At 37.6% G+C, this 24,963-nt stretch overlaps 1 protein-coding gene across 1 annotated transcript; it reads left to right on the top strand.

Annotated features, from left to right (window-relative positions):
* Positions 1–23,476: 23,476 nt before the first annotated feature.
* Positions 23,477–24,442, top strand: LOC109564323 (olfactory receptor 4F3/4F16/4F29-like). Its single transcript, XM_019967806.2, has one exon. It carries the CDS (start codon positions 23,477–23,479, stop codon positions 24,440–24,442), a length of 966 nt encoding a protein of 321 aa, XP_019823365.2.
* The last annotated feature ends 521 nt before the right edge of the window (positions 24,443–24,963 follow it).

The following is a 24,963-nucleotide window of genomic DNA, read 5'->3' as shown; positions in this document are numbered from 1 at the left end:
ATAAGATAATTCTATTTTCAGTTTTCTAAGAAAACTCTGTACTATTTTCCACAGTGGCTGCACCAACTTACATTCCCACCAACTGTGTACGAGAGTTCCCTTTTCTCCATACTCTGTCTAGCATTTGTTACTGTAGACTTTTTAATGATGGCCATTCTGAGCAATGTGAGGTAGTACCTTATTGTAGTTTTGACTTGCATTTCTCTAATAATTAGTGATGAGATCTTTTCATGTGCCTATTGGACATTTGTGTTTATTCTTTGGAGAAATGTATCTTTAGGTCTCCTGCTCATTTTTTTGTTTGGGTTGTTCATTTTTTTCTTGTTGTCTAATTGTATGACCGGTTTGTATATTTTGGAAATTAAGCCCTTGTTGGTTGCATGTTTGCAATTATTTCCTCTCTTTCTGTAGTTTGTCTTTTCATTTGTTTAAGATTTCCTTTGTTGTGCAGGGGCTTGTAAATTTGACTAGGCACCTTTGTTTCAGTTCAGTTCAGTTCAATTGCTCAGTTGTGTCCGACTCTTTGCAACCCCATGGACTGTAGCACGTCAGGCTTCCCTGTCTATCACCCACTCCCGAAGCTTGCTCAAACTCATGTCCATTGAGTCGGTGATGCCATCCAACCATCTCATTCTCTGTCGTCCCCTTCTCCTCCTGCCCTAGATCTTTCCCAGCATCAGGGTCTTTTGCCAATAAGTCAGTTCTTCACATCAGATGGCCAGAGTATTGAAGCTTCAGCTTCAACATTAGTCCTTCCAATGATCATTCAGGACTGATTTCCTTTAGGATGGACTGGTTTGATCTCCTTGCATTCCAAAGGACTCTAAGAGTCTTCTCCAAAACCATAGTTCAAAAGCATCAGTTCTTCAGGGCTCAACTTTCTTTTTTTTTTCTCTTGTATATTTTATTTTATTTATTTTTTTTAAATCTTATTTTATTTTTAAACTTTACATAATTGTATTAGTTTTGCCAAATATCAAAATGAATTCAACTTTCTTTATAGTCCAACTCTCACATCCATACATGACTACGGGAGAAACCATAGCTTTGACTAGATGGGTCTTTGTTGGCAAAGTATGTCTCTGCTTTTTAATATGCTGTCTAGGTTGGTCATAGCTTTTCTTCCACTCTTTTAATTTCATGGCTGCAGTCACCATCTGCAGTGATTTTGGAGCCCCCCAAAATTAAGTCTGTCACTGTTTCCCCAACTATTTGCTTATTGGGCATTTGTGGATATTTTTTGGAGAAATGTCTCTTTAGGTCTTCTGTTCATTTTTGTTTTTGGTTTGAGTTGCTCATTTTTTTCTTGTTGTCTAGTGATGGGATTGGATGCCACGATCTTAGTTTTCTGAATGCTGAATTTTAAGCCAACTTTTTCACTCTCTTCTTTGTTTATTTTCATTTTTATTTCTATTGCCTTGGGAGACTGACCTAAGAAAACATTGGTATGATATATGTCAGAAAATATTTTGCCTATGTTCTCTTCTAGGAGTTTTATGGCATCATGTCTTATGTTTAAGTTTTTAAGCCATCAATTGAATTCTTATATGCTCTTCAATAGTTTTATGAAGCTTATCTTGGTTATCTATGGTTCTTTTTAAGATTTAAAATTCTAAAAAATTTTAAAATTGAAGTATAGTTGATGTACAACATATGCTACAATATTATATGTTATATAATATAATGAGACAATTTTAAAAAATTTACTTATTTTTAATTGAAGGATATAATTCACAATTTTTTAAAAACATTTTTTGATGTGGACCATTTTTAAAGCTTTTGTTGAATTTGTTGCAATATTGTTTCTGATTTATGGTGTTTTTTTTTTTTTTTTTTTTTTTCCCACAAGGCATGTGGGATCTTAGCTCTGTGACCAGGGATCAAACTTGCACCACCTGCATTAGAAGGTGAAATCTTAACCCCTGGACCACCATGGTGGTCCTGATTCACAATTTTTAAAGGTTATGTTTCATTTATAGTTATTATAAAATAATGGCTATATTCCCTGTGTTGTACAATATATCCTTGCAGCTTATTTTATACACAATAGTTTGTAACTCTTAATCCCCTTTTCCTATACAGCTCCTTCCCCTTTCCTCTTTTTACTGGTAACCACTAGTTTGTTCTCTATATCTGTGAGTCTGCTTTTTTTTTTTTTGTCATATGCATTAGTTTGTTATAATTTTTGGATTCCACATATAAGTGATATAATTCAGTATTTGTCTTTCTCCGTATGACATTTCACTTAGCATAATGCCCTAAAAGTCCATCCATGTTGTTGCAAATGGCATTATTTCATTAATTTTCATGGTGGGGTTATATTTCACTGTGTATATATATATATATTATATATATATATATATATATATATATAATGTATATATATACAACATCCTCTTTATTATCTATGGTGCTTTTTTTAAAACAATTTATTTTTTATTGAAAGATAATTGCTTTACAGAATTTTGTTTCTGTCACACCTCAACATAAATCAGCCATAGGTATACATATATCCCCTCCCTTTTGAAATTCCCTCCCATCTCCCTCCCCATCCTACCCCTCTAGGTTCAGACAGAGCCCCTTTTTGAGTTTCCTGAGCCATACAGCAAATTCCCATTGACTTTCTATTTTACATATGGTATGTAAGTTTCCATGTTACTCTTTCCATACATCTCACCTTCTCTTCCCCTCTCTCCATGTCCATAAATCTATTCTCTATGTCTGTTTCTCCACTGTTGCCCTGTAAATAAATTCTTCAGTACCATTTTTCTAGATTCCATATACATATGTTAGAATACGATATTTATCTTTCTCTTTCTGACTCACTTCACTCTGTATAATAGGTTCCAGGTTCATCCACCTTATTAGAACTGGCTCAAATGCATTACGTTATATGGTTGAGTAATATTCCATTGTGTATATGTACCACTACTTCTTTATCCATTCATCTGTCAATGGACATCTAGGTTGCTTCCATGTTCTAGCTATTGTAAATAGTGCTGCCATGAACAATGGGACACATGTGTCTCTTTCAATTTTGGTTTCTTCAGGGTATATGCCTAGGAGTGGGATTGCTGGGTCATATGGTGGTTTTATTCCTAGATTTTTAAGGAATCTTCATACTGTCTTCCATAGTGGCTGTATCAATTTACATTCCCATCAACAGTGCAAGATCATCCCCATGTCTCCACACCCTCTCCAGCATTTATTGTTTGTAGACTTTTTGATGAGGGCCTTTCTGACCCATGTGAGGTGATATCTCATTGTAGTTTTGATTTGCATTTCTCTAATAATGAGCGATGTTGAGCATCTTTTCATGTGTTTGTTAGCCATCTGTATGTCTTCTTTAGAGAGATGTCTGTTTAGGTCTTTTACCCACCCTTTGGTTGGGTTGTTTGTTTTTCTGGCATTGAGTTGTATGAGCTGCTTGTATATTTTGGAAATAAATCCTTTGTCAGTTGTTTCATTTGCTATTATTTTCTCCCATTCTGAGGGTTGTCCTTTCACCTTGCTTATAGTTTCCTTGGCTGTGCAAAAGCTTTTAAGTTTAATCATGTCCCACTTGTTTACTTTTGTTTTTCTTTCCATTACTCTAGGAGGTGGGTCATAGAGGATCTTGCTTTGATTTATATCATCAAGTGTCCTGCCTATGCTTTCCTCTAATAGTTTTATAGTTTCTGGTCTTACATTTAGGTCTTTAATCCATTTTGAGTTTATCCTTGTGTATGGTGTTAGGAAGTGTTCTAGTTTCATTCTTTTACATGTAGCTGTCCAGTTTTCCCAGCACCATTTATTGAAGAGGCTGTCTTTGCCCCATTGTGTATTCTTGCCTCCTTTGTCAAAAATAAGGTACCATAGGTACACGGGTTTATTTCTGGGTTTTCTATCTTGTTCCATGGATCTATACTTCAGTTTTTGTACTAGTACCATAATGTCTTGATGACTGTAGCTTTGTAGTATAATCTGAAGTCAGGAAGGTTTATTCCTCCAGGTCCATTCTTCTTTCTCAAGAGTTCTTTGGCTATTTGGGGTCTTTTGTGTTTCCATGTGAATTGTGAGATTTTTTGTTCTAGTTCGGTGAAAAATGTCATTGGTAATTTCATAGGGATAGCACTGAATCTGTAGATTGCATTTGGTAGTATAGACATTATCACAATATTGGTTCTTCCTACCCAGGAACGTGTAATATCTCTCCATTTATGTCATCTTTGATGTCTTTCATTAGCATCTTATAATTTTCTGTGTACAGTTCTTTTGTCTCCTTAGGTAAGCTTATTCCTAGATATTTAATTCTTTTTGTTTCAGTGGTAAATGGAACTGATTCCTTAATTTCTTTTTATGATTTTTCATTGTTACAGTATAGAAATGCAAGTGATTTCTGTGTATTGATTTTGTATCCTGCAAATTTGCTAAATTCACTGATTAGCTCTAGTAATTTCCTGATACTATCTTTAGGGTTTTCTATGTACAGTATCATGTCATCTGCACACAGGGAGAGCTTTACTTCTTTTCCAATATGGATTTCTTTTATTTCTTTTTCTTCTCTGATTGCTGTAGCTAGGACTTCCAGAACTATGTCACTACTAATAGTAGTGACAGTGGACACCCATGTCTCTTTACTGGTCTTAGGGGGAATGCTTTCAGTTTTTCACCATTGAGAATAATGTTTGCTGTAGGCTTATCATATATGGCCTTTACTATTTTGAGGTAGGTTCCTTCTATGCCCTCTATGGTGCTTTTTAATGTGCTAGAAGTTAACAAGCAAATTTGGTTATGAGGAAAATTACATTAATAGAAATTTAATTAACCAAAAAAGTTACTGAATGCTCACTATATTCTTTTTTAAACAAACTTCATTTTGTATTGGGGTATAGCTGATTAACAATGTTGTAATAGTTTCAAGTGAGCAGCCAAGGGACTCAGCCACACATATACATGAATCCATTCTATATTCTGAATCCTGTGCCAGGATCTGTAGAAAACTGTTAGAAGCATAAAAATCAACTGTAAGAAAGGACAGTGGATCTCTGAGGCAAAAATCACCGTGAGCAAGTAAGGGGTGTGGTAAGGTGGGCAGACTCAACAAAAAGGTTTGAGGAGAGGGGATCCATGAATTTGTGAACATTTTGGAAAGGAGTTAGAGGCCATTACAATTGTTCTTCTGAGGTAAGTGCATGCCTTGGAAGGAGAGAAGTTCCAGGAAAGCTCTGGAGGCTAAGAGTAGATCAATGCCACAGCATGTCAGGGCATGGGTATCTACTCTACCTCATTGCCTAACCAGGGTCCATGAAGACTGAAAAGATTTGACTCTGTCAGCTTCGCTGAGCCTTTTTCACTCTTCTTAGCCATTTCGGACATTCTCTTGCTTGAATACACCAGGCTTGTGGTCTGAGACCCATACACTGGCCCTTTCCTCCACTTGCCTGGAGTTTCACCTAGGTAAACATAGGGTTGGTTCCTGCTCATCATTCAGATATCAGCTTGAGTGGCAATGCCAGGAAGAGACATCCTATCTAAGGAAGTTCCCTCTTGCCTTTCTAAGACTCTACTTATTCTTGACCATATGCTTTTTAAAATGTCTTCATATTTTTAAAATCTATTTGAAATATTGCTTTGTTCATTATTTTTGTTTCATTCCATAGGAAAAAAGTTTCATAAAGTGGAAAGTAAAATTTTTTTGTTCTTTGTACCTAGAGGGATGCCTGACTTATAGTAGGAAGTCAATAATATTTGCCTGACCTACAGTAGGAAGTCAATAATTGTTTGTGCATAGAGCAATGGTAAATAAAAGCTGAGAGGGAGAAAGAAACAACTCTTTCTTTCTGAATCACAAGGAATGGAAAAGGATGGGAAAACCTAATAGATTTAGCACAACCATTAAAATAAACTTTTTCAGAGACACATGTACGCCAATGTTCATTACAACACTATTTACAATAGCTCGGACAAAGAAGCAACCTAGATGGCCATCGACAGATGAATGGATTAAAAAGCTGTGGTGCATACATATGATGGAATATTACTTGGCCATAAAATGGAATGAATTTGAGTCAGTTCTAGTGAGGTGGGTGAAACTAGAGCCTGTTATACAGAGGGAAATAAGTCAGAAAGAGAAAAACAAATATCATATATTAATGCATATACATGGAATCTAGAAAACTGGTACTGATGAACCTATTTTCAGGGCAGGAATAGAGATGCAGGCATAGAGAACAGACTTGTGGACAGAGTGGGGGAAGGAGAGGGTGGAAAGAATTGAGAGAGTAGCACTGACATACATACCATGCATAAAATATATAGCTGATGGGAAGCAGCTGCATAATACAAGGAGTTCAACCTGGTATTCTGTGACAACCTAGAGGGGTGGGATGGGGTGGTGGGTTGGGGGGAGATTCAAGAGGAAGGTGACATATGACATATGTACCCTTATGGTTGATTCACATTGTTGCATGGCTGAAACCAACACAATATTTTAAAGCAATTATCCTCCAATTAAAAAAAATACTGCTAAGTCAAAAATTAGGGAAAAAAAAAAAAAAAGGAAGCTTACCTATAGAGAAACACAAAGAAGAAAAGAAAAAAAAAATCACCAAAAATAATCCCATTCAAATATAATGGTAAAAATTTTGTTATGTTTCTTTCAAGATATTTGCTTATACACTTAAAAATTATACAGTGTAATATCACACTGTTCCACAATTCACTTAACAATATGATATGATGTAAATCTTTTCATGTTGATGTATTATAGTATGTGGCTAGAATTGATGGCTATTTGGTAATATAGTGAATAGATAAGAGTTATATTGCTTTGTTGTTGTTTAGTTGCCAAGTTATGTCTGACTCTTTGCAGTCTCATGGACTGTAGCCTGCCAGGCTCCTCTGTTCATGGGATTTCACAGGCAAGAACACAGGAGTGGGTTGCCATTTCCTTCTGCAGGGGATATTCCTGATCCAGGGATTGAACCTGGGAGTCCTGCATTGCAGGCAGATTCTTTACCGTCTGAGCCACCTATATTGCTTTAATGAATACTTTATTGTTAACATTTGTTTCCAATTTTTTAAAGTGAAAGTGAAAGTTGCTCAGTCATGTCTGACTCTTTGCGACCCTATGGACCATAGCCTGTCAGGCTCCTCTGTCCATGGAATCCTTCAGGCTAGAATACTGGAGTGCATAGCCATTCCCTTCTCCAGGGGATCTTTTCAACCCAGGGATTGAACCAGTTACCAACAATACCTCTATGAAAGATCTTGATGTACTTCCTTGTGTGTATCAGTTAAGTTCAGTCGCTCAGTCGTGTCTGACTCTGTGCGACCCCATGAATCGCAGCATGCCAGGCCTCCCTGTCCATCACCAGCTCCTGGAGTTCACTCAGACTCACGTCCATTGAGTCAGTGATGCCATCCAGCCATCTCATCCTCTGTTGTCCCCTTCTCCTCCCGCCCCCAATTCTTCCCAGTGTCAGTCTTTTCCAGTGAGTCAACTCTTCACATGAGGTGGCCAAAGTACTGGAGTTTCAGCTTCAGCATCATTCCCTCCAAAGAAATCCCAGGGCTGATCTCCTTCAGAATATACTGGTTGGATCTCCTTGCAGTCCAAGGGACTCTCAAGAGCCTTCTCCAACACCACAGTTCAAAAGCATCAGTTCTTTGGCACTCAGCCTTCGTCACAGTCCAACTCTCACATCCATACATGACCACAGGAAAAACCATGGCCTTGACCATACGGACCTTTGTTGGCAAAGTAATGTCTCTGCTTTTCAATATGCTGTCTAGGTTGATCATAACTTTCCTTCCAAGGAGTAAGTGTCTTTTAATTTCGTGGCTGCAGTCACTATCTGCAGTGATTTTAGAGCCCCCCAAAATAAAGTCTGACACAGTTTCCACTGTTTCCCCATCTATTTCCCATGAAGTGATGGGACCGGATGCCATGATCTTCTTTTTCTGAGTGTTGAGCTTTAAGCTAACTTTTCCACTCTCCTCTTTCACTTTCATGAAGAGGCTTTTTAGTTCCTCTTCACTTTCTGCCATAAGGGTAGTGTCATCTGCATATCTGAGGTTATTGATATTTCTCCCAGCAATCTGGATTCCAGCTTGTGTTTCTTCCAGTCCAGCACTTCTCATGATGTACTAAAAAAAAAAATATATATATATATATGGCTTTGATTACTTCCTCATGACAACTTAACAGAAATGAAATTGTTGCTAAAATATATTCATAGGGTTTCATTACATATTGTAAAATTGCCCTCTAAAATGGTTGTGTCAATTTAAAATTCCTCATCAGCAGTGAATTAGAGGACTAGTTGTTCCCACCTTTGGAAAAGGTGGATCTATAATTTGAATCTTTACAAACTGAAAAATTGAAAAATATTATCTGCTGATATAATTAAAAATTTCTTACTTTTGTTATCAAATATTACATATTTACAAAAATGTAGCACATATTTAGTTAGAAAGCATGATACCTACTAACCCATCCATCATTGCACCTATTCTCCTAACTTCTATCTGCTTCCCCTTCAGATGTAATCAATATTCAGGATTTTTTTTGTTTATGCTTCCTCAAAGCTGCTCCTCTTACAACTATGCAAGAAGTTGTCCAAGAACTCAATGCTGATCATTCTACGGTTGTTTGGCATTTGAAGTAAATTGGAAAAGTGAAAAAGCTTGATAAGTGGATGCCTCATGAGCTAACCGCAAAATCAAAACAAAAAAATCACCATTTTAAAGTGTCATCTTCTGTTATTCTATGCAACAACAATGAACCATTTCTTGATCTGATTGTGATGTGGGATGAAAAGTGAATTTTATATGACAGTCAGTGATGACTAGCTCAGTGGCTAGACTGAGAAGAAGCTCCAAAACTAAACTAGCACCAAAAAAGGGTCATGGCCACTGTTTGGTGGTCTGCTGCCTGTCTGATACATCAGAGCTTTCTGAATCCCCATGAAAACATCACATCTGAGAAGTATGCTCAGCAAATCCATAAGATGCACTGATAACTTCAATGCCTACAACCAGCATTGGTCAACAGAAAGGGCCAGTTTCTTCTCCATGACAATGCCTGATCGCATTTCACACAAGCAACTGTTCAAAAGTTGAATGAATTGAGCTATGAAGTTTTGCATTATCTGTCATATTATGTTGACTTCTCACCAGCCAACTGCCACTTCTTCAAGCATCTTGACAACTTTGTGCAGGGAAAATGCTTCCACAACCAGCAGGATGATGCACAAAATGCTTTCCAAGAGTTCAAAGAATCCTGAGGCATGGATTTTTTTTTTTGCTACAGGAATAAACAATATAGAAATAAACTTATTTCTCATTGGCAAAAATGTATTGATTGTAATGGTTCCTATTCTGATGAATAAAGATGTGTTTGAGCCTAGCAGTGATGATTTAAAATCCAGTGTCTGAAACTAATATCACTTTTGCACCAACCCAGTAGAATAAATGAATTCAGTAAAGTTGCAGGATACAAAATTAATATACATAAATTTGCTGCATTTATATACAATAATCCAAAGAAATCAAGAAAACAATCTTATTGACAGTTGCATCAGAAATAGTAAAATACCTAGGAATAAATTTGACCAAGGAGGTGAAAGACCTGAAAACTAGAAGGATTTTCCAGGCAACAGTACTGGAGTGGGGTGCCATCGCCTTCTCTGAAAGAAACTGAAGATGACCCAAATAAGTGATTCGTGTTCGTGGGTTTGGAGAATTAATATTGTTAAAATGTACATACTACCCAAGGAAGTCTACAGATTCAGTGCAATCTTAATTGAAATATCCATGGCATTTTTAACAGAACTAGAATAAACAATTCTTAAATTTGTACGGAACCATAAAAGAACTTGAATATTCAATGTAATCTTGAGAAACATATACAAAGCTAAAGGTATCATACTGCATGGCCTCAAACTATACTACAAAGCTATAGTAATCGAAACAGCATGATAATGGTGCAAAACAGAAACATAGACCAATGAAACAGAATAGAGAGCCTGGAAACAAACCCATGCATATACAGTCAAAGCAACTAAATAATAACAGCAAATGGCAAAAGGAGACAAGAATATACAATGGGGAAAAGACAGTGCTGGGAAAGCTGGACCACTACGTGTAAAAAAAAAAAAAGTGAAAGTAGATCATTTTCTCACACTACATATTAAAAAATGAAAAATGGATTAAAGACTTAAAGGTAAGCCCTGAAACCATAAAATTAGGAGAAAACATGAGCTATGTGGTCTTCATATGCAGTTTCCTTTTAAACTCAGTCTTAGCAATATTTTTTTTTGATTTGTCTCTTTAGGTGATGGAATTCCAGCTGAGCTATTTTGAATCCTAAAAGATCATGTAGTTAAAGTGCTGCACTCAATATGCCAGTGAATATGGAAAACTCAGCAGTGGCTACAGGACTAGAAAAGGTCAGTTTTCATTCCAATCCCAAAGAAAGGCAATGCCAAAGAATGTTCAAACTACTACACAATTGCACTCATTTCACACTCTAGCAAAGTAATGCTCAAAATTCTCCAAGCCAGGCTTCAATAGTACATGAACCAAGAACTTCCAGATGTTCAAGTTGGATTTAGAAAACGCAGAGGAACCAGAAACCAAATTGCCAACATGCATTGGATCATAGAAAAAAACAAGAGAATTCCAGAAAAACATCTACTTCTGCTTCATTGATATGCTAAAGCCTTTGACTGTGTGAATCCAACAAACTGGAAAGTTCTTAAAGAGATGGAAATACCAGACCACCTTACCTGCCTCCTGAGAAATCTGTATGCAGGTCAAGAAGCAACAGTTAGAACCAGACATGGAATAATCGACTGGTTCCAAATTGGGAAAGGAGTATATCAAAGCTGCATATTATCACCCTGCTTACTTAACTTATATTCAGAGTACATCATGCGAAATGTTGGGTTGGATGATGCACAAGCTGGAGTCAAGATTGCTGGCAGAACTATCAATAACTTCAGATATGCAGATGACACCACCCTTATGGCAGAAAGCAAAGAGGAACTAAAGAGCCTCTTGATGAAAGTGAAAGAGAAGAGTGAAAAAGCTGGCTTAAAACTTAACATTCAAAAAACAAAGTTTATGGCATGTGGTCCCATCACTTCATGGCAAATAGATGAGGAAACAATGGAAACAATGACAGACTTTATTTTCCTGGGCTCCAAAATCACTGCAGATGTTGACTGCAGCCATAAATTAAAAGACATTTGCTCCTTGGAAGAAAAGCTATGACAAACCTAGGCAGCACATTAAAAAGCAGAGACATTACTTTGGCCACAAAGTCCCATATAGTCAAAGCTATGGTTTTTCCAGTAGTTATGTATGAATATGAGAATTGGACCATAAAGAAGGCTGAACACCCAAGAATTCATTCTTTTGAACTGTGGTGTTGGAGAAGACTCTTGACAGCAAGGAGATCCAACCAGTCCATCCTAAAGGAAATCAGTCCTGAATATTCATTGGAAGGACTGATGCTGAAGCTAAAGCTCCAATACTTTGGCCATCTGATGTGAACAGCCAACTCATTTGAAAAGACCTTGATTCTGGGAAAGATCCAAGGCAGGAGGAGAAGGGGATGACAGAGGACATGATGGTTGAATGGCATCTCCACTCAATGGATGTGAGTTTAAGCAAGCTCAGGGAGATGGTGAAGGTCAGGGAAGCCTGACGTGTTGCAGTCCGTGGGGTTGTAAAGAGTTGGACCTGACTGAGCAACTGAACAAATAATAAACCTTTTTATAGGTCAAAGAAGGCTGTCTATTTGTAAAAGGTGTATCTATTTTCAGAACATTCTGGTAACAATTCCTTTTAAATTGCAGTAATTAACATTAATATTTTATAACTTGACAACACTCTGATGAAACATGTCTGTAGTCCAGAGCCCTGGATTTTGAATCTTGTGGGACTGAAAGGGATTTAGTGAGCCAAAATTGCTGATATAAGCGATAGCCTTATGGTCCGTGGTTTCTCATTTGCTGTTACCTCCTTTTCTCATGGAAGAGTGTCTTTTTGCTATGAAACCTCTAGAAAGTACTAGAGTAGAAAAATACTCTATTTCCTGCTGATTCTCAAGCATTCTAAGGTGTTGGGTTTTTTGGTTATATCTATTGTACTGATTCATGTTAAAGCAAAAATATTTCTGTACATCAGTTTAAGACACCATTAAATTTGATACCAAGAAGCTACTTTCTTTTCTCTGTTCTTTTTATTTCCCAGGTGAAAATCAGGATGGACTCTGAGGCATAATTCACAGGAATATCCAATGAATGAAGGGCTGGTTATTCCCAAGACTCACACAAATGCTTGGCCACCATATGATAATTAGATTTTTTTTTTAACTTGAGGAAAACAATATTAAGCTCTTTGTTTCAGAAAGGTTTGTAGTCTCAATCAGAGTGAAACTGTCCTTTCTTGAACCTAGAAAAATGTTTCTATTTCAAGCACTATCATGCAAAACATATGTAAAACAAATGTTTTACTGTTTAGCAGATCCAAAATTAATCCACCCTATCCTTGGGTCTCTCTGCAGTGATTGCTCAGTAATTTCCTCTCCCTTTAACTTAATCTACAGTTTTACTGTCATTTGATGTATTTGTTACATATGTATTCTGGGCAATGCATGGAAAGGAGTAGCAAGATGTATAACACTATGACTTTTGCTAAGGGTGCTGGGGAGATGATGCTGAACTGCATGGTGAATGAGGAGTGGAATTTTGACTGGAAAAGAGGGAGGAGGAAAAGCATGATATTTTTATCTTTTCTATGCCTTATTCCTTTCTATTCCCCTATGCTCTATGTCCTTTTAATTTTTCGTGGTAGATAAATTCCTAAGTGATGTTTTCCATTTCTGTGTTTTATAAACTCTCACTTTCTGTCATTTGGTTCTCAGAATCCATCAAACTCTTATTTTTTTTCTTTTAGAAATTATAGCTCATATAATTGGAAGTTTTCTATCTTCTCACACAATTTGGAAGGAATTGATCTACCATCTGAGGAAAATAGACAGCTTAACTCAGGTAAGAGAGATTCCTGGTTCTTACTGCTCTTCTTTGCAAATAGGGTTAATAACATTTTCATCACTGGAAATGAGTCATTTCTAGGGCTCTGAGAAGATTCACTTGTGTTGTTTTTGATGCAACACAGATGAAACAGACAGTGGAATGCAGTAAAATACATTTCTCATGTGAAAAGCTCATAAGATCAGGTATAGGCAGCATAGCATAATTTGGGTGTCAAGTTGTTGATGTCTCTTTCTGATGTGCAAGGAGGGTGGGTTAAAAGTGGGAGAACTGTATGGGCTTCCCCAGGGGTTAAAACTCTGTACTTCCACCACATGGACCTTCAGCTGTCCAATTCCTGGTTGGGGAACTAAGATCACACATACTGCTCTGTCAAGAAAATAAAAAGGTGGGAGAGTTATAGCAACCTGAAATACTCCAGAAACATGGCACAGGTTGTTGTTTAGTTGCTAAGTCATGTCCAACTCTTTTGTGATCCCATGGACTGCAGCCTGCCAGGTTCATCTGTCCATGAGATTTCTCAGGCAAGAACACTGAAGTGGGTGGCCATTTTCTTTTCTAGGGGATCTTCATGACCCAGGGATAGAATCCACATCACCTGTTTGACAGATGGATTCTTTATCACTGAGCTGCCAGGGAAGTTCATGGCACAATTAGGGACATATACAACTAAAAGGGCTTCCCTTGTGGCTCAGCTGGTAAAGAATCTGCCTGCAATGCAGGAGACCTGGGTTTGACCCCTGGGTTGGGAAGATACCCTGGAGAAGGAAAAGGCTGCCCACTCCAGTATTCTGGCCTGGAGAATTCCATGGACTGTATAGCCCATGGGGTCACAAAGAGTCTGGCATGACTGAGCGACTTTCACATAACTGAAATAAAAATCTTGTGACAGTTGTTAGATTTGGGTTTTATATAAACCTAGGTGACTGCATTGATTTCCTCTAGCCCTTCATGTAGAAGTGGCTCAACATGTAAATGGCTTAATTGAAAAGGGTCTGGAAAGGATGCTTTGGAGGCCAGGAACTTGGAAGAGAATAGATCTTGGTGAGGATGTCATAGTGGTGGTCTTGGACTGCCAGGGACTGTCTGAGAGAAGTAGAAAATTAGCAGGAGCAGAAGGCAGTATGACAGAGATGGTAGAGGAGCTGGAGATGAGGTGGCAGACACCAAAGACCCTCTGCCTGTCAAGTCTTTGCAGGCAGCCCATTTACCTGTCAAGTACCTTGGAAGTAAAAGCTACTTCCTCACACCCTCGAAGTTACTTTGTCTTTAGGTTGTCAGTGACTTATAGAATAGTGTAGTGAAAAGCGCTGGACTCTGGAGTCAACTTGCTTTGTAAATTAATATTTTTTCTTTAAAGAGAAAAACATATTCAAAATAGAAAATTTATCATCCATGGCCTCTTCATAGAAAGCAACTGTTAAAATTTTGGCATTTTCTTCCAGTACTTTTTAATCCATTGCATCTTTAAAACAATTGAAAGAATCGGATTTGTATTGGATACCTAGCTATGAAAAATTAGGCAATTAATTCAATCTCTTTGAGTCCTTATTTTGTATCTGCAAAATATGGATCATATTCCTTTTTCCTATGCTCTACCTTGCTACCGTGAAACAAAAGAGGTGAAAGACTTTTTAGAGGCTGTAAACTTTTAGAAAAAGGAAATTAATGTTATAAACTTTGATTTTGTATTCTGTAGGAAATTATTAATAAAACAGGGTTAAGAAGTAACAGCATTTTGGTAGGAAACAATTTGAAGAAATTGTCTTATTTGAAATTATATGAGAGAGTAGGTGCATTCTTGATTCAGGCGAGTTTATAACTCATATGGCTAACTGTGAGGAATAATGATATTCCTACATACTGTATTTTATTTTCAGAGGGCATAGCACAGCTATAATGTATAAATTAAATAATATATTATATATATAATATTAATGTTTTCTAAAGCCAATATGAGATCAGAATAAATAGAAGTATGTCATGCAAATTTCAGGAAATAATTGTATTATATATATGATTAGATAGACTCTTTTCAATATCCTACAACCAAGATTCATTAACACATTAAGGAAGTAGAAATATGTGTAGACAGTAAAGAAGACAAGAAATATACTAATATGTTTAAAAGAGTTGAAAAAGGAGATGTCATTAGTAATAAAAAGTATTTATCCTGCATGTAAGATTAAGGAGAGGTATAATACTGAAAAATTGTCATTTAGTCACTGACCAAAGATTTAGTTGATGACTTCTTTGGCATTTTTCACATGCATAGTGAAGTGAAAGTCGCTCAGTTGTGTCCGACTCTTTGTGACCCCATGGACTATACAGTCCATGGAATTCTCCAGGCTAGAATACTGGAGTGGATAGCCAGTCCCTTCTCCAGGGGATCTTCCCAACCCAGGGATCTAACCCAGGTCTCCCACATTGCAGGTGGATTCTTGACCAGCTGGGCCACAAGGGAAGCCCACAAGGGAATACTGGAGTGGGTAGCCTATCCTTTAATTGACCTGGGGTCTCCTGCATTGCAGGTGGATTCTTTACTAACTGAGCTATCAAGGATGCCTTCATATGTATAAAATATCATTATATGGTGAATCATAATAATTTCTATCTCTCCTAAGTAGTAAGCAGAAGTAAACAGTTGTAAATAATCATCCGAAGTAAATTATGTCTGAGGGTTTGGAGAGGAGTGAGACAGCCATTCATGAAGTCCTCAAAAGGATGCCCAAAACAGGTTTTAGAATTTACACAGTTGCACATATTTAAAGTTGTGCCTTGTGTATGTAGCCTTGATCCTCCCTTTGGCCTCTAGGTTACAATGATTTAGGTCCTCCCCTATGTTAATGATTCTAGTTATAATCTTTTCAGTTATGCCCACATAAGAATGCTTAGAGAAGTGGGGTAATTAAATAAGATGGTATTGCTAAGCTATCTGAAAGTGAGTCAGAATAAATCTATACTAGCATCAGAGACTAATATCTAAGCCTTTGGACCACTTACTTTTCATTTATGAATATTTTGCATGTTCCATGAACAGAAATATCTGTGGATCATGGAGAAGGAAACGGCAACCCATTCCAGTATTCTTGCCTGGAGAATATTGTGGATGGAGGAGCCTGGAGGGCTGCCGTCCATACGGTCGCACAGAGTCGGACATGACTGAAGTGACTTAGCATGCATGCATTGGAGAAGCAAATGGCAACCCAGTTGTGTTCTTGCCTGGAGAATCCCAGGGACAGAGGGGCCTGGTGGGCTGCCATCTATGGGGTCACACAGAGTTGGACACAACTAAAGTGACTTAGCAGCAGCAGCATGAATTGGGAATAACCTTTGATGAAAAGAGATAGTTAAAGTGTTAATAACTCAGTCATATCTGACCCTTTGTGACTCTATGGACTAAAGCCTGCCAGACTCCTCTGTCCATGGGATTTCCCAGGCAAGAATATTGGAGTGGATTGCCATGCCCGTATCCGGGGGCTCTTCCTGACTCAGGGATCAAACCTGCATCTCCTGTATTGGAGGCAGATTCTTTATCATCTGAGCCACCAGGGAAGCCCATTTCTCTTCAGATATAGACCAGACAGAAATATAACCTAATTCTTCCCCCATGGAGTAAGAATTCAAGCCTTCTGTAATGTCCATAATGCCCCTCCTTCACTACTATCAGTTGTCTGTCCTTTAAATAGTCTTCCTTTGTCTAATCTTTTTAATTTTTTTAAAAATTGAGTACAATTGAAATATAACAGTGTATTAGTTTCAGGTGCACAGCATAACGGGAACATAAGCCTGTAAGGATTTAAGTCCTTTCCTATGTTAATGACTAGTTAGAATTCTTATTTGAGGAGTTATAATCTTCAGGTCCAGTCTGTAGAATAGGCGTTACCAACAGAGAGAGAGATGACAAAGTCTTTGCACATCCCATTAGCTACAATATTATTCAGAAAGTAGGAAATGGTGAACAGTATAAGTGATGCATAGATATCAGAAGGATAAAGATTTAGCTATTTTGAGGTATTTGGTAATCTTCATATGATCAGTTTAAAGAAGGTAGAGACAGCTGTTAGACTCCAAAGAGTTGAGGAGGAGGTCACTGATGGGCAATAGAGCAGAGAGTATTAAAGGGGTATAAATATTTCTTTAAAAAATATTTATTAGAAGATAATTACTTTACAATATTGTGCTGGTTTCTGCCATATATCAACATGCATCAGCCAAAGGTGTGTGTATGTCCCCTTCCTCTTGAACCTCCCTCCGCCTCCCACCCTATCCCACTCCTCTAGGTTGTCGCAGAGTACTGGATTTGAGCTCTCTGCATCATACAGCAAATTTTCACTGGCTAGCTGTTTTACATATGGTGACGTATATGTTTCAATGCTACTCTCTCAATTCGTCCCACGCTCTCTTCCCCTTGCTGTGTCCACAATTCTGTTCTCTGTCTGTGTCTCCATTGCCACTCTGTAGGCAGGTTCGTCATTAACATCTTTCTAGATTCCATACGTATGCATTAGTATACAATATTTGTCTTTCTCTGACTTACTTCACTCTGTATAATAAGCTCTAGGTTCATCTATCTCATTAGAACCGAGTCAAATGTGTTCCTTTTTATAGCTGAGTAATAAGGAATTTGTACTTTTAAAGGCAGTAAGACCCACTGGACATTTTTTGGTGGTAGTTATATAATCAAAGTGTTACCTAGGTATCTGGGCTTCCCAGGTGGCTCAGATGATAAAGAATCTGCCTGCAATGTGGGAGACCTGGGTTCAACCCCTGGGTTGGGAAGATCCCCTGGAGGAGGGTATAGCAATCCACTCCAGTCTTCTTGCCTGGAGAATTCCCATGGACAGAGGAACAGGGTCACAAAGAGTCAGACACGACTGAACAATTAAGCACAGCACCTAGGTGGAACAATCTGATGGCCAGAATATAGGTTAGATGGGGAGAGATAAGTTGTTTGGTATTGCAGGATTTCAGTAATGATGAGGAAAGGCAATCAAGATTTGAGAAGAGTAGGATGGATAAGATGCCTGAAGTACTATAATAGATCTGGAAGAAAAGCTGCACTGGGGAATAGAGAGATTATTAGTTGTGTAGTAATCATGTGAAATTTCACCAATATATAAGCATCTAGGGGATAGTGTTTAGTGAGCTATGGGAAATACAGCTATGAAGTTTAGGATAGAATTAGGGGGTGAATAGATTCAATTTGCATTTACATGCTGGGGAAATACTAGACCTTTGCATATATATTGTTTTTCATACAGTGGTCAGGCTTTTGGGGAAGGTATTAATATAATTAGAATACATGAAAGACCATTAGGTGAAGAGAAAAACAAGATCTTAAATAATGTTATTATTTATACAGTGAATAAGTGTTGAAAAACCAGGGAAAGACAAAAGGAGGGGTTTGAGAATTAGGACTACCAGGAGAGTTTAGTGCCACTAAAGATATTTATAATAACATCATTATGATGAACAGTTACTGAGTTCTTGGTATGAGTCAAATATGGGTCTAAGTTAGTTTCCTTTAGATATTTTTGAGGCCAGACTATTTTCACTCCAATTTAACAGTGAATAAACTTAAACACCATAAGATTAAATCATTTTTCCAAGGTCAGGGTAAATGGTAGGGCAGGTAGTTGAGTTTAAACATAGCAATCTGGTTTGTAATTTTTCACTTTTAACCAACCTTTTACATCTTTCTCTCCAGAACATTAAATATTTGAAGGAAAATGAATAAACTAATTTAAATAAACTACATAATACTCTAACTTGTACATTTGGAAAGATGAACAGGTTTGGATTTTATTTTGAATTCTATTAAAAAATTTTATTATTATTATTATTATTTTACTTTACAATATTGTATTGGTTTTGCCATACATCAGCATGCATCCGCCATGGGTGTACACGTGTTCCCCATCCTGAACCCCCTTCCCACCTCCCTCCCCATACCATCCCTCTGGGTCATCCCAGTGCACCAGCCCCAAGCTTCCTGTATCCTGCATTGAACCTGGACTGGTGATTCATTTCTTATATGATATTATACACGTTTTAATGCCATTCTCCCAAATCATCCCCCCCTCCCTCTCCCATAGAGTCCAAAAGACTGTTCTATACATCTGTGTCTCTTTTGCTGTCTGCTACTTTCTAGAGAAAATTTCATTTATTTTTAAGCTCAACCTTCATTTTGGCAGAAAATGTTTGATCTGAGATTAATTCTGACTTTGGAGCCCTAAAAAATCAAATTCTCAGGTTGAAAAACGTAATAAGTGAGTTAGTTGCTCAGTCGTGTCCAACTCTGTGACCCTGTGGACTGTAGCCCACCATACTCTTCTGTCCATGGAATTCTCCAAGAAAGCATACTGGAGTGGGTTGCCATTTCTTTTTCAAGGGGATCTTCCCAACCCAGGGATTGAGCCCAGGTCTCCTGCATTGCAGGCAGATTTTTTTACCATTTGAGACACACGTAATCTTTTCTTTAATCATCTCATTACAAAACAACAAATAAAAATATTGTTATTGAGAGTTACAGTTACTTCAAACATCAGCACCATGTTATTTATTTCACAGATTTTTAAGCACTTTTCTATTGTCAAGTAGTTATTCCAATAACATTTACAAGGAGTTTAATACTGTGTATTAAATGGTATTTACATCCTTGGAGAGATCAGAGGCTGAAAAATATCAGATTGACTGGATACATTGAATGACTCTTGCAAATGAATGGGAGATGATTTCTGAAAGTTCAGTTCAAATATTATAACCTACATGTATAAAGCATATATTAAGTATATGTGATATTAGGGTATGTTGAATACAGGGCTGCTGCAAGAATCAGATGCTAATTTCAATAAAAAATTAATAACAGCATGTAGAATGATTCATGAGTAACATAGTAAGAACTTTGGGAGTAGACCAATTCAGATAAATTTAAGCAGAGGATGATTATTCTTGAAATTCAAATTTGAGGCTGGAAGGTTAATGGAATGCATATTTTAATGTACCTAAGATAAAGATAGTGAGATGGAAATCATGATAGTAAGCAAAACAGGGGGGATAGATTCAGGAGGCATAATATGTAAAACAAATAGAAGTTTTAGAGGATAAAAAGGAACTGATTTAATTTAAATGGGAAGAGGAATGAGAAGAGGGGTGTGAAAAATATTTTAAAGAACTCAGCTTAACTGGTGGTGGGGAAAAGTAGAAGGAAATAAAATATATTAATAGGAAAATAATTGGCATCTTATTTTAAAATATGAATGCAGAAATGTAACTCTGGAAGAGACAATAAACATGCAAAGAATAGACAAATATATAGGACTTTCGTGTTAATAAGGCAGTGATAAAATGAATACTATCTTTACCAAACCAACACAAATTAAATGTGGAAAAGTTCTCTTTTTGCTGATGACATTATTGTAAGCCAAGAAAATCCAGGACATTACTATAAAAAATTACTACACAGAATGTGGTAAGGTATCTGCATGTTAGGACAGAATGAACTTTTCTTCATTCTTGCAAGACGAATCTAGACATGGAAATGAGAAAAGAGATTCTGTTCATAATGCTAAGAAAAAAAGCTAAAAATTACATAGGAACAATTTTTACAAAGAAGGTATAGAATATGTGTAATAAAAGACACAATCTTATTAAATGACATGAAACAAAATTTGAACAGATGAATCAGATCAGATCAGATCAGTTGCTCAGTTGTGTCTGACTCTTTGCGACCCCATGAATCGCAGCACGCCAGGCCTCCCTGTCCATCACCAACTCCCAGAGTTCACCCAGACTCACGTCCATCGAGTCAGTGATGCCATCCAGCCATCTCATCCTCTGTCGTCCCTTTCTCCTCCTGCCCCCAATCCCTCCCAGCATCAGAGTCTTTTCCAATGAGTCAACTCTTCGCGTAAGGTGGCCAAAGTACTGGAGTTTCAGCTTTAGCATCATTCCTTCCAAAGAAATCCCAGGGCTGATCTCCTTCAGAATGGACTGGTTGGATCTCCTTGCAGTCCAAGGGACTCTCAAGAGTCTTCTCCAACACCACAGTTCAAAAGCATCAATTCTTCAGTGCTCAGCCTTCTTCACAGTCCAACTCTCACATTCATACATGACCACAGGAAAAACCATAGCCTTGACTAGACAGACCTTTGTTGGCAAAGTAATGTCTCTGCTTTTGAATATGCTATCTAGGTTGGTCATAACTTTCCTTCCAAGGAGTAAGCGTCTTTTAATTTCATGGCTGCAGTCACCATCTGTAGTGATTTTGGAGCCCAGAAAAATAAAGTCTGACACTGTTTCCACTGTTCCAAATTTGCTGGCATATTGAGTGCAGCACTTTCACAGCATCAGAACAGATGAATAGATGCACTATATTCTTATTTATTTATTTGGCTGTGTTAGGTCTTAGTTGCAGCATGAGAACTCTTAGTAGCAGCACATGTGATCTATTTCTCTGACCATGAATCCAACCTTGTACCCTTGCATGAGAACTCGAAGTCTCAGCACCTGAACCACCAGGGAAGTCCCAAACATGATATTCTTAAATGGGAAGCTATCATCATAACAATGCTACTTCATTCCAAATTAATATATAAATTTCATGCAATTATGAAATTTTCTAGGGGACTGGATAAAATGATCTTAAAGTTTATATGGAATAATACATACACAAGAATAGCCAAGAAAGCATGAAAAATAATAGCAGAAAAGGAGGGACTTGCTTTATCATGAGACAAAGCATAAAGCCACTTTTATGAAATACTCTGATATTTCTACAGATGTAGATAAATATATCAGTGGAAATAGAAGAAAGAATTTGGAAGCAGATCCCAAATATCTGAAAATTTAGCAAAATGAAAATGGTAATTAAATTCAGTGGTAAAAGAATGGGCTATTTAACACATGATGCCATTACTTGCGGAGACGGCAATGGCACCCTGCTCCAATACTCTTGCCTGGAAAATCCCATGGATGGAGGAGCCTGGTAGGCTGCAGTCCATGGGGTTGCTAAGAGTCAGACACGGCTGAGCAACTTTACTTTCACTTTTCACTTTCATGCATTGGAGAAGGAAATGGCAACCCACTCCAGTGTTCTTGCCTGGAGAATCCCAAGGACAGGGGATCCTGGTGGGCTGCCATCTATGGGGCCGCACAGAGTCAGACACGACTGAAGCGACTTAGCAGCAGCAGCAGCAGCAGCAGCCATTACGTGGTGCCATTACAATTCTATTATACCTGGAAGAAATTAAAAGTGGACTGGTATTTTAAAACATATACAAATATAATAGAGCACAGTTCTAAACAGAAAACAAAATACAATAAAATATTGAAAGAAAATCTAAGGATATGTATGATCCAGGAACAAACGAGATGGTAACTGAGACTAAATTCAGTAGCTGTAAGGCAAGTGAGAGCTGTATTTAATCATATAATATTTAAATCATACAACTTGGGTATAGCCGAAGAAATCATAAAACAAAACAACAGATAATTAATTTAAAAATATAATAAATGACAAAAACTTAACATTTACAATATAAAAAGAGCTCTTACAAATGACAAGAAAAAGCACAATAAGAAATAGGAAAATACACGGAAAGGTAATTCACAGAAGAGCAAATCCAAACTGCAAGAAAATATGTTCAAATTTTTTGATTGTCAGACAATGAAAATTAGAGTAACAATGAACTATAACTTTTCACTCACTACACTGGCAACAATTTAAAAAGTGTCAACATTTATTCTTGTGGAAATATATGTCTATTATAGCCTTTTGGGAACGCAATCAAGCAAAACTACCCAAATTAAGAATATATGTATTTTGACCCAGTAATCTCATTTTAAGCGTTGATGCCATGAAAGAAAAAATTAATACAGAAGGATGTGTGTGTAAAGATATTTGTAGCATTGTTTGTAGGGCTCCCCAAACTAGAAACTAGGTAAATGCTTATTAGCAGGGAAATTAATAAATAAATTATGGTCTATCCACACTGTGAATCAGGCAGCTATTACAAAGAATAAATTAGAGCACCTCTCCAGACAGCTTTCTGTACCTTTTTGTACATGTTTTCATTCTGTGGCGTATTTCAGGAGAGAAATTTGGAAGTACAAATCTCTCTATTTCCTGAGTTACCTCTCTCTAAATCCAAAGGTGCTTTTGTCTATATTTTCCTTTCTTGTTTAGACACTGAAGCCCAAACTAAATTTGAGGTACATGATTAAATGATATCAAAGATTTATGCAGGGGACATTTCTGATTCTGGCTCTTTGTTCTACTTGTACTGTGTAAACTCTAAGTAACTCTGAAATGGCAAGATGATCTTTCTGACATTTTTGCAAGGACTTTCTTTCCAACTTACTGATTATGTCTGTCTCCCTCTTATGTTCTTTAGTTAACCTCAGGGTCAGCCTTGTGCATGAAGTTGATGGATGGCGGAAATCGCTCAGTGGTGTCTGAATTTTTGCTGCAGGGACTCACCAGTTCTTGGGAGGTCCAGATTCTTCTTTTTCTATTGTTCACATTATTTTATATAGCGAGTATGTTGGGAAACCTTCTCATTGTGCTCACAATTCTCTCAGACCACCATTTACATTCCCCCATGTACTTTTTGTTGGCAAATCTCTCCTTCATTGACACAGGTGTTTCCAGCATTGCAACCCCAAAGATGATTTCTGACCTTTTCAGAAGACACAAAGTCATCTCCTTCAGAGGCTGCATCACTCAGATGTTCTTTATTCACACTGTTGGGGGTGCAGAGATGGTGCTGCTCACAGTCATGGCCTATGACCGGTATGTTGCCATCTGTAAGCCGCTCCACTACCCGACCATCATGAGCCTAAGAATGTGCACTTCTCTTCTGGCTGTTGCTTGGACCATTGGACTCATCCACTCTGTGGCCCAGCTGGCTTTTGTTGTCAACTTACCCTTTTGTGGCCCCAATGAAATGGATAGCTTTTACTGTGATTTTCCTCGGTTCATCAAGCTTGCATGTACAGACACGTATAGATTGGAGTTTCTGGTCACTGCCAACAGTGGTTTCATCTCCATGGGCACCTTCTTTATCCTGATTGTGTCTTACATCTTCATCCTGGTCACGGTTCGCAAACACTCTTCAGGTGGTTCATCCAAGGCCCTTTCTACCCTCTCAGCTCACATCACTGTGGTAGTTTTTTTCTTTGGCCCTTGCATTATTGTCTATGTGTGGCCATTCCCTACCTTACCCATAGATAAATTTTTAGCCATCTTTGATGCTCTTATTACTCCTTTTATGAATCCTATTATCTACACACTTAGAAATAAGGAGATGAAGATGGCAATGAGGAGACTGTTTGGTAAGGTTTTAAGTTTTAAGAAGAGTTTTTTCATGCACAATTCAAGAAATTCAGATTGAGCTTGACTATTCTTGGAAATTGTCCTCTTTTAATTACACTTTTCATATATATTTTCAATGTATTTAATGATGTTTGGGCTTCCCTGGTGGCTCAGTGGTAAAGAATCTGGCTGTAAGCAGGAGATACGGGTTTGATCCCTGGGTTGGGAAGACGTTTCATAAATATTTCAGTGTATTTAAGATTTTCAGTATCCACTGTGAAATCTCTCCTCAGGGATTGTGTTCTGAGCTGGTCAGTTTTTCATAGGGACACTTACTCTAAGGAATCTGAAAACATTAGAGAATAGTAAATTCAGCAGGCTTCTTCAGTAGCTCAGCAGTAAAGAATCTGCCTGCAGTGAAGGAGATGCAGGTTCAATCCCTGAGTTGGGAATATCCACTAGGAGGAGGGCATGGAAACCCACGGACAGAGGTGCCTGGTGGGCTACAGTCCATAGGGTTGCAAAGAGTCGGACATGACTAAAGTGACTGAACACACATGCACAGTAAATTCAGCAGTGGAATATAACGTCCTTATTAGT

This window comes from Bos indicus, chromosome 10, assembly GCF_029378745.1.
Source record: "Bos indicus isolate NIAB-ARS_2022 breed Sahiwal x Tharparkar chromosome 10, NIAB-ARS_B.indTharparkar_mat_pri_1.0, whole genome shotgun sequence".
NCBI lineage: Eukaryota > Metazoa > Chordata > Mammalia > Artiodactyla > Bovidae > Bos > Bos indicus.
Note: the sequence above shows the minus strand (reverse complement) of the source record. Positions and strands in the feature narration are given on the sequence as shown.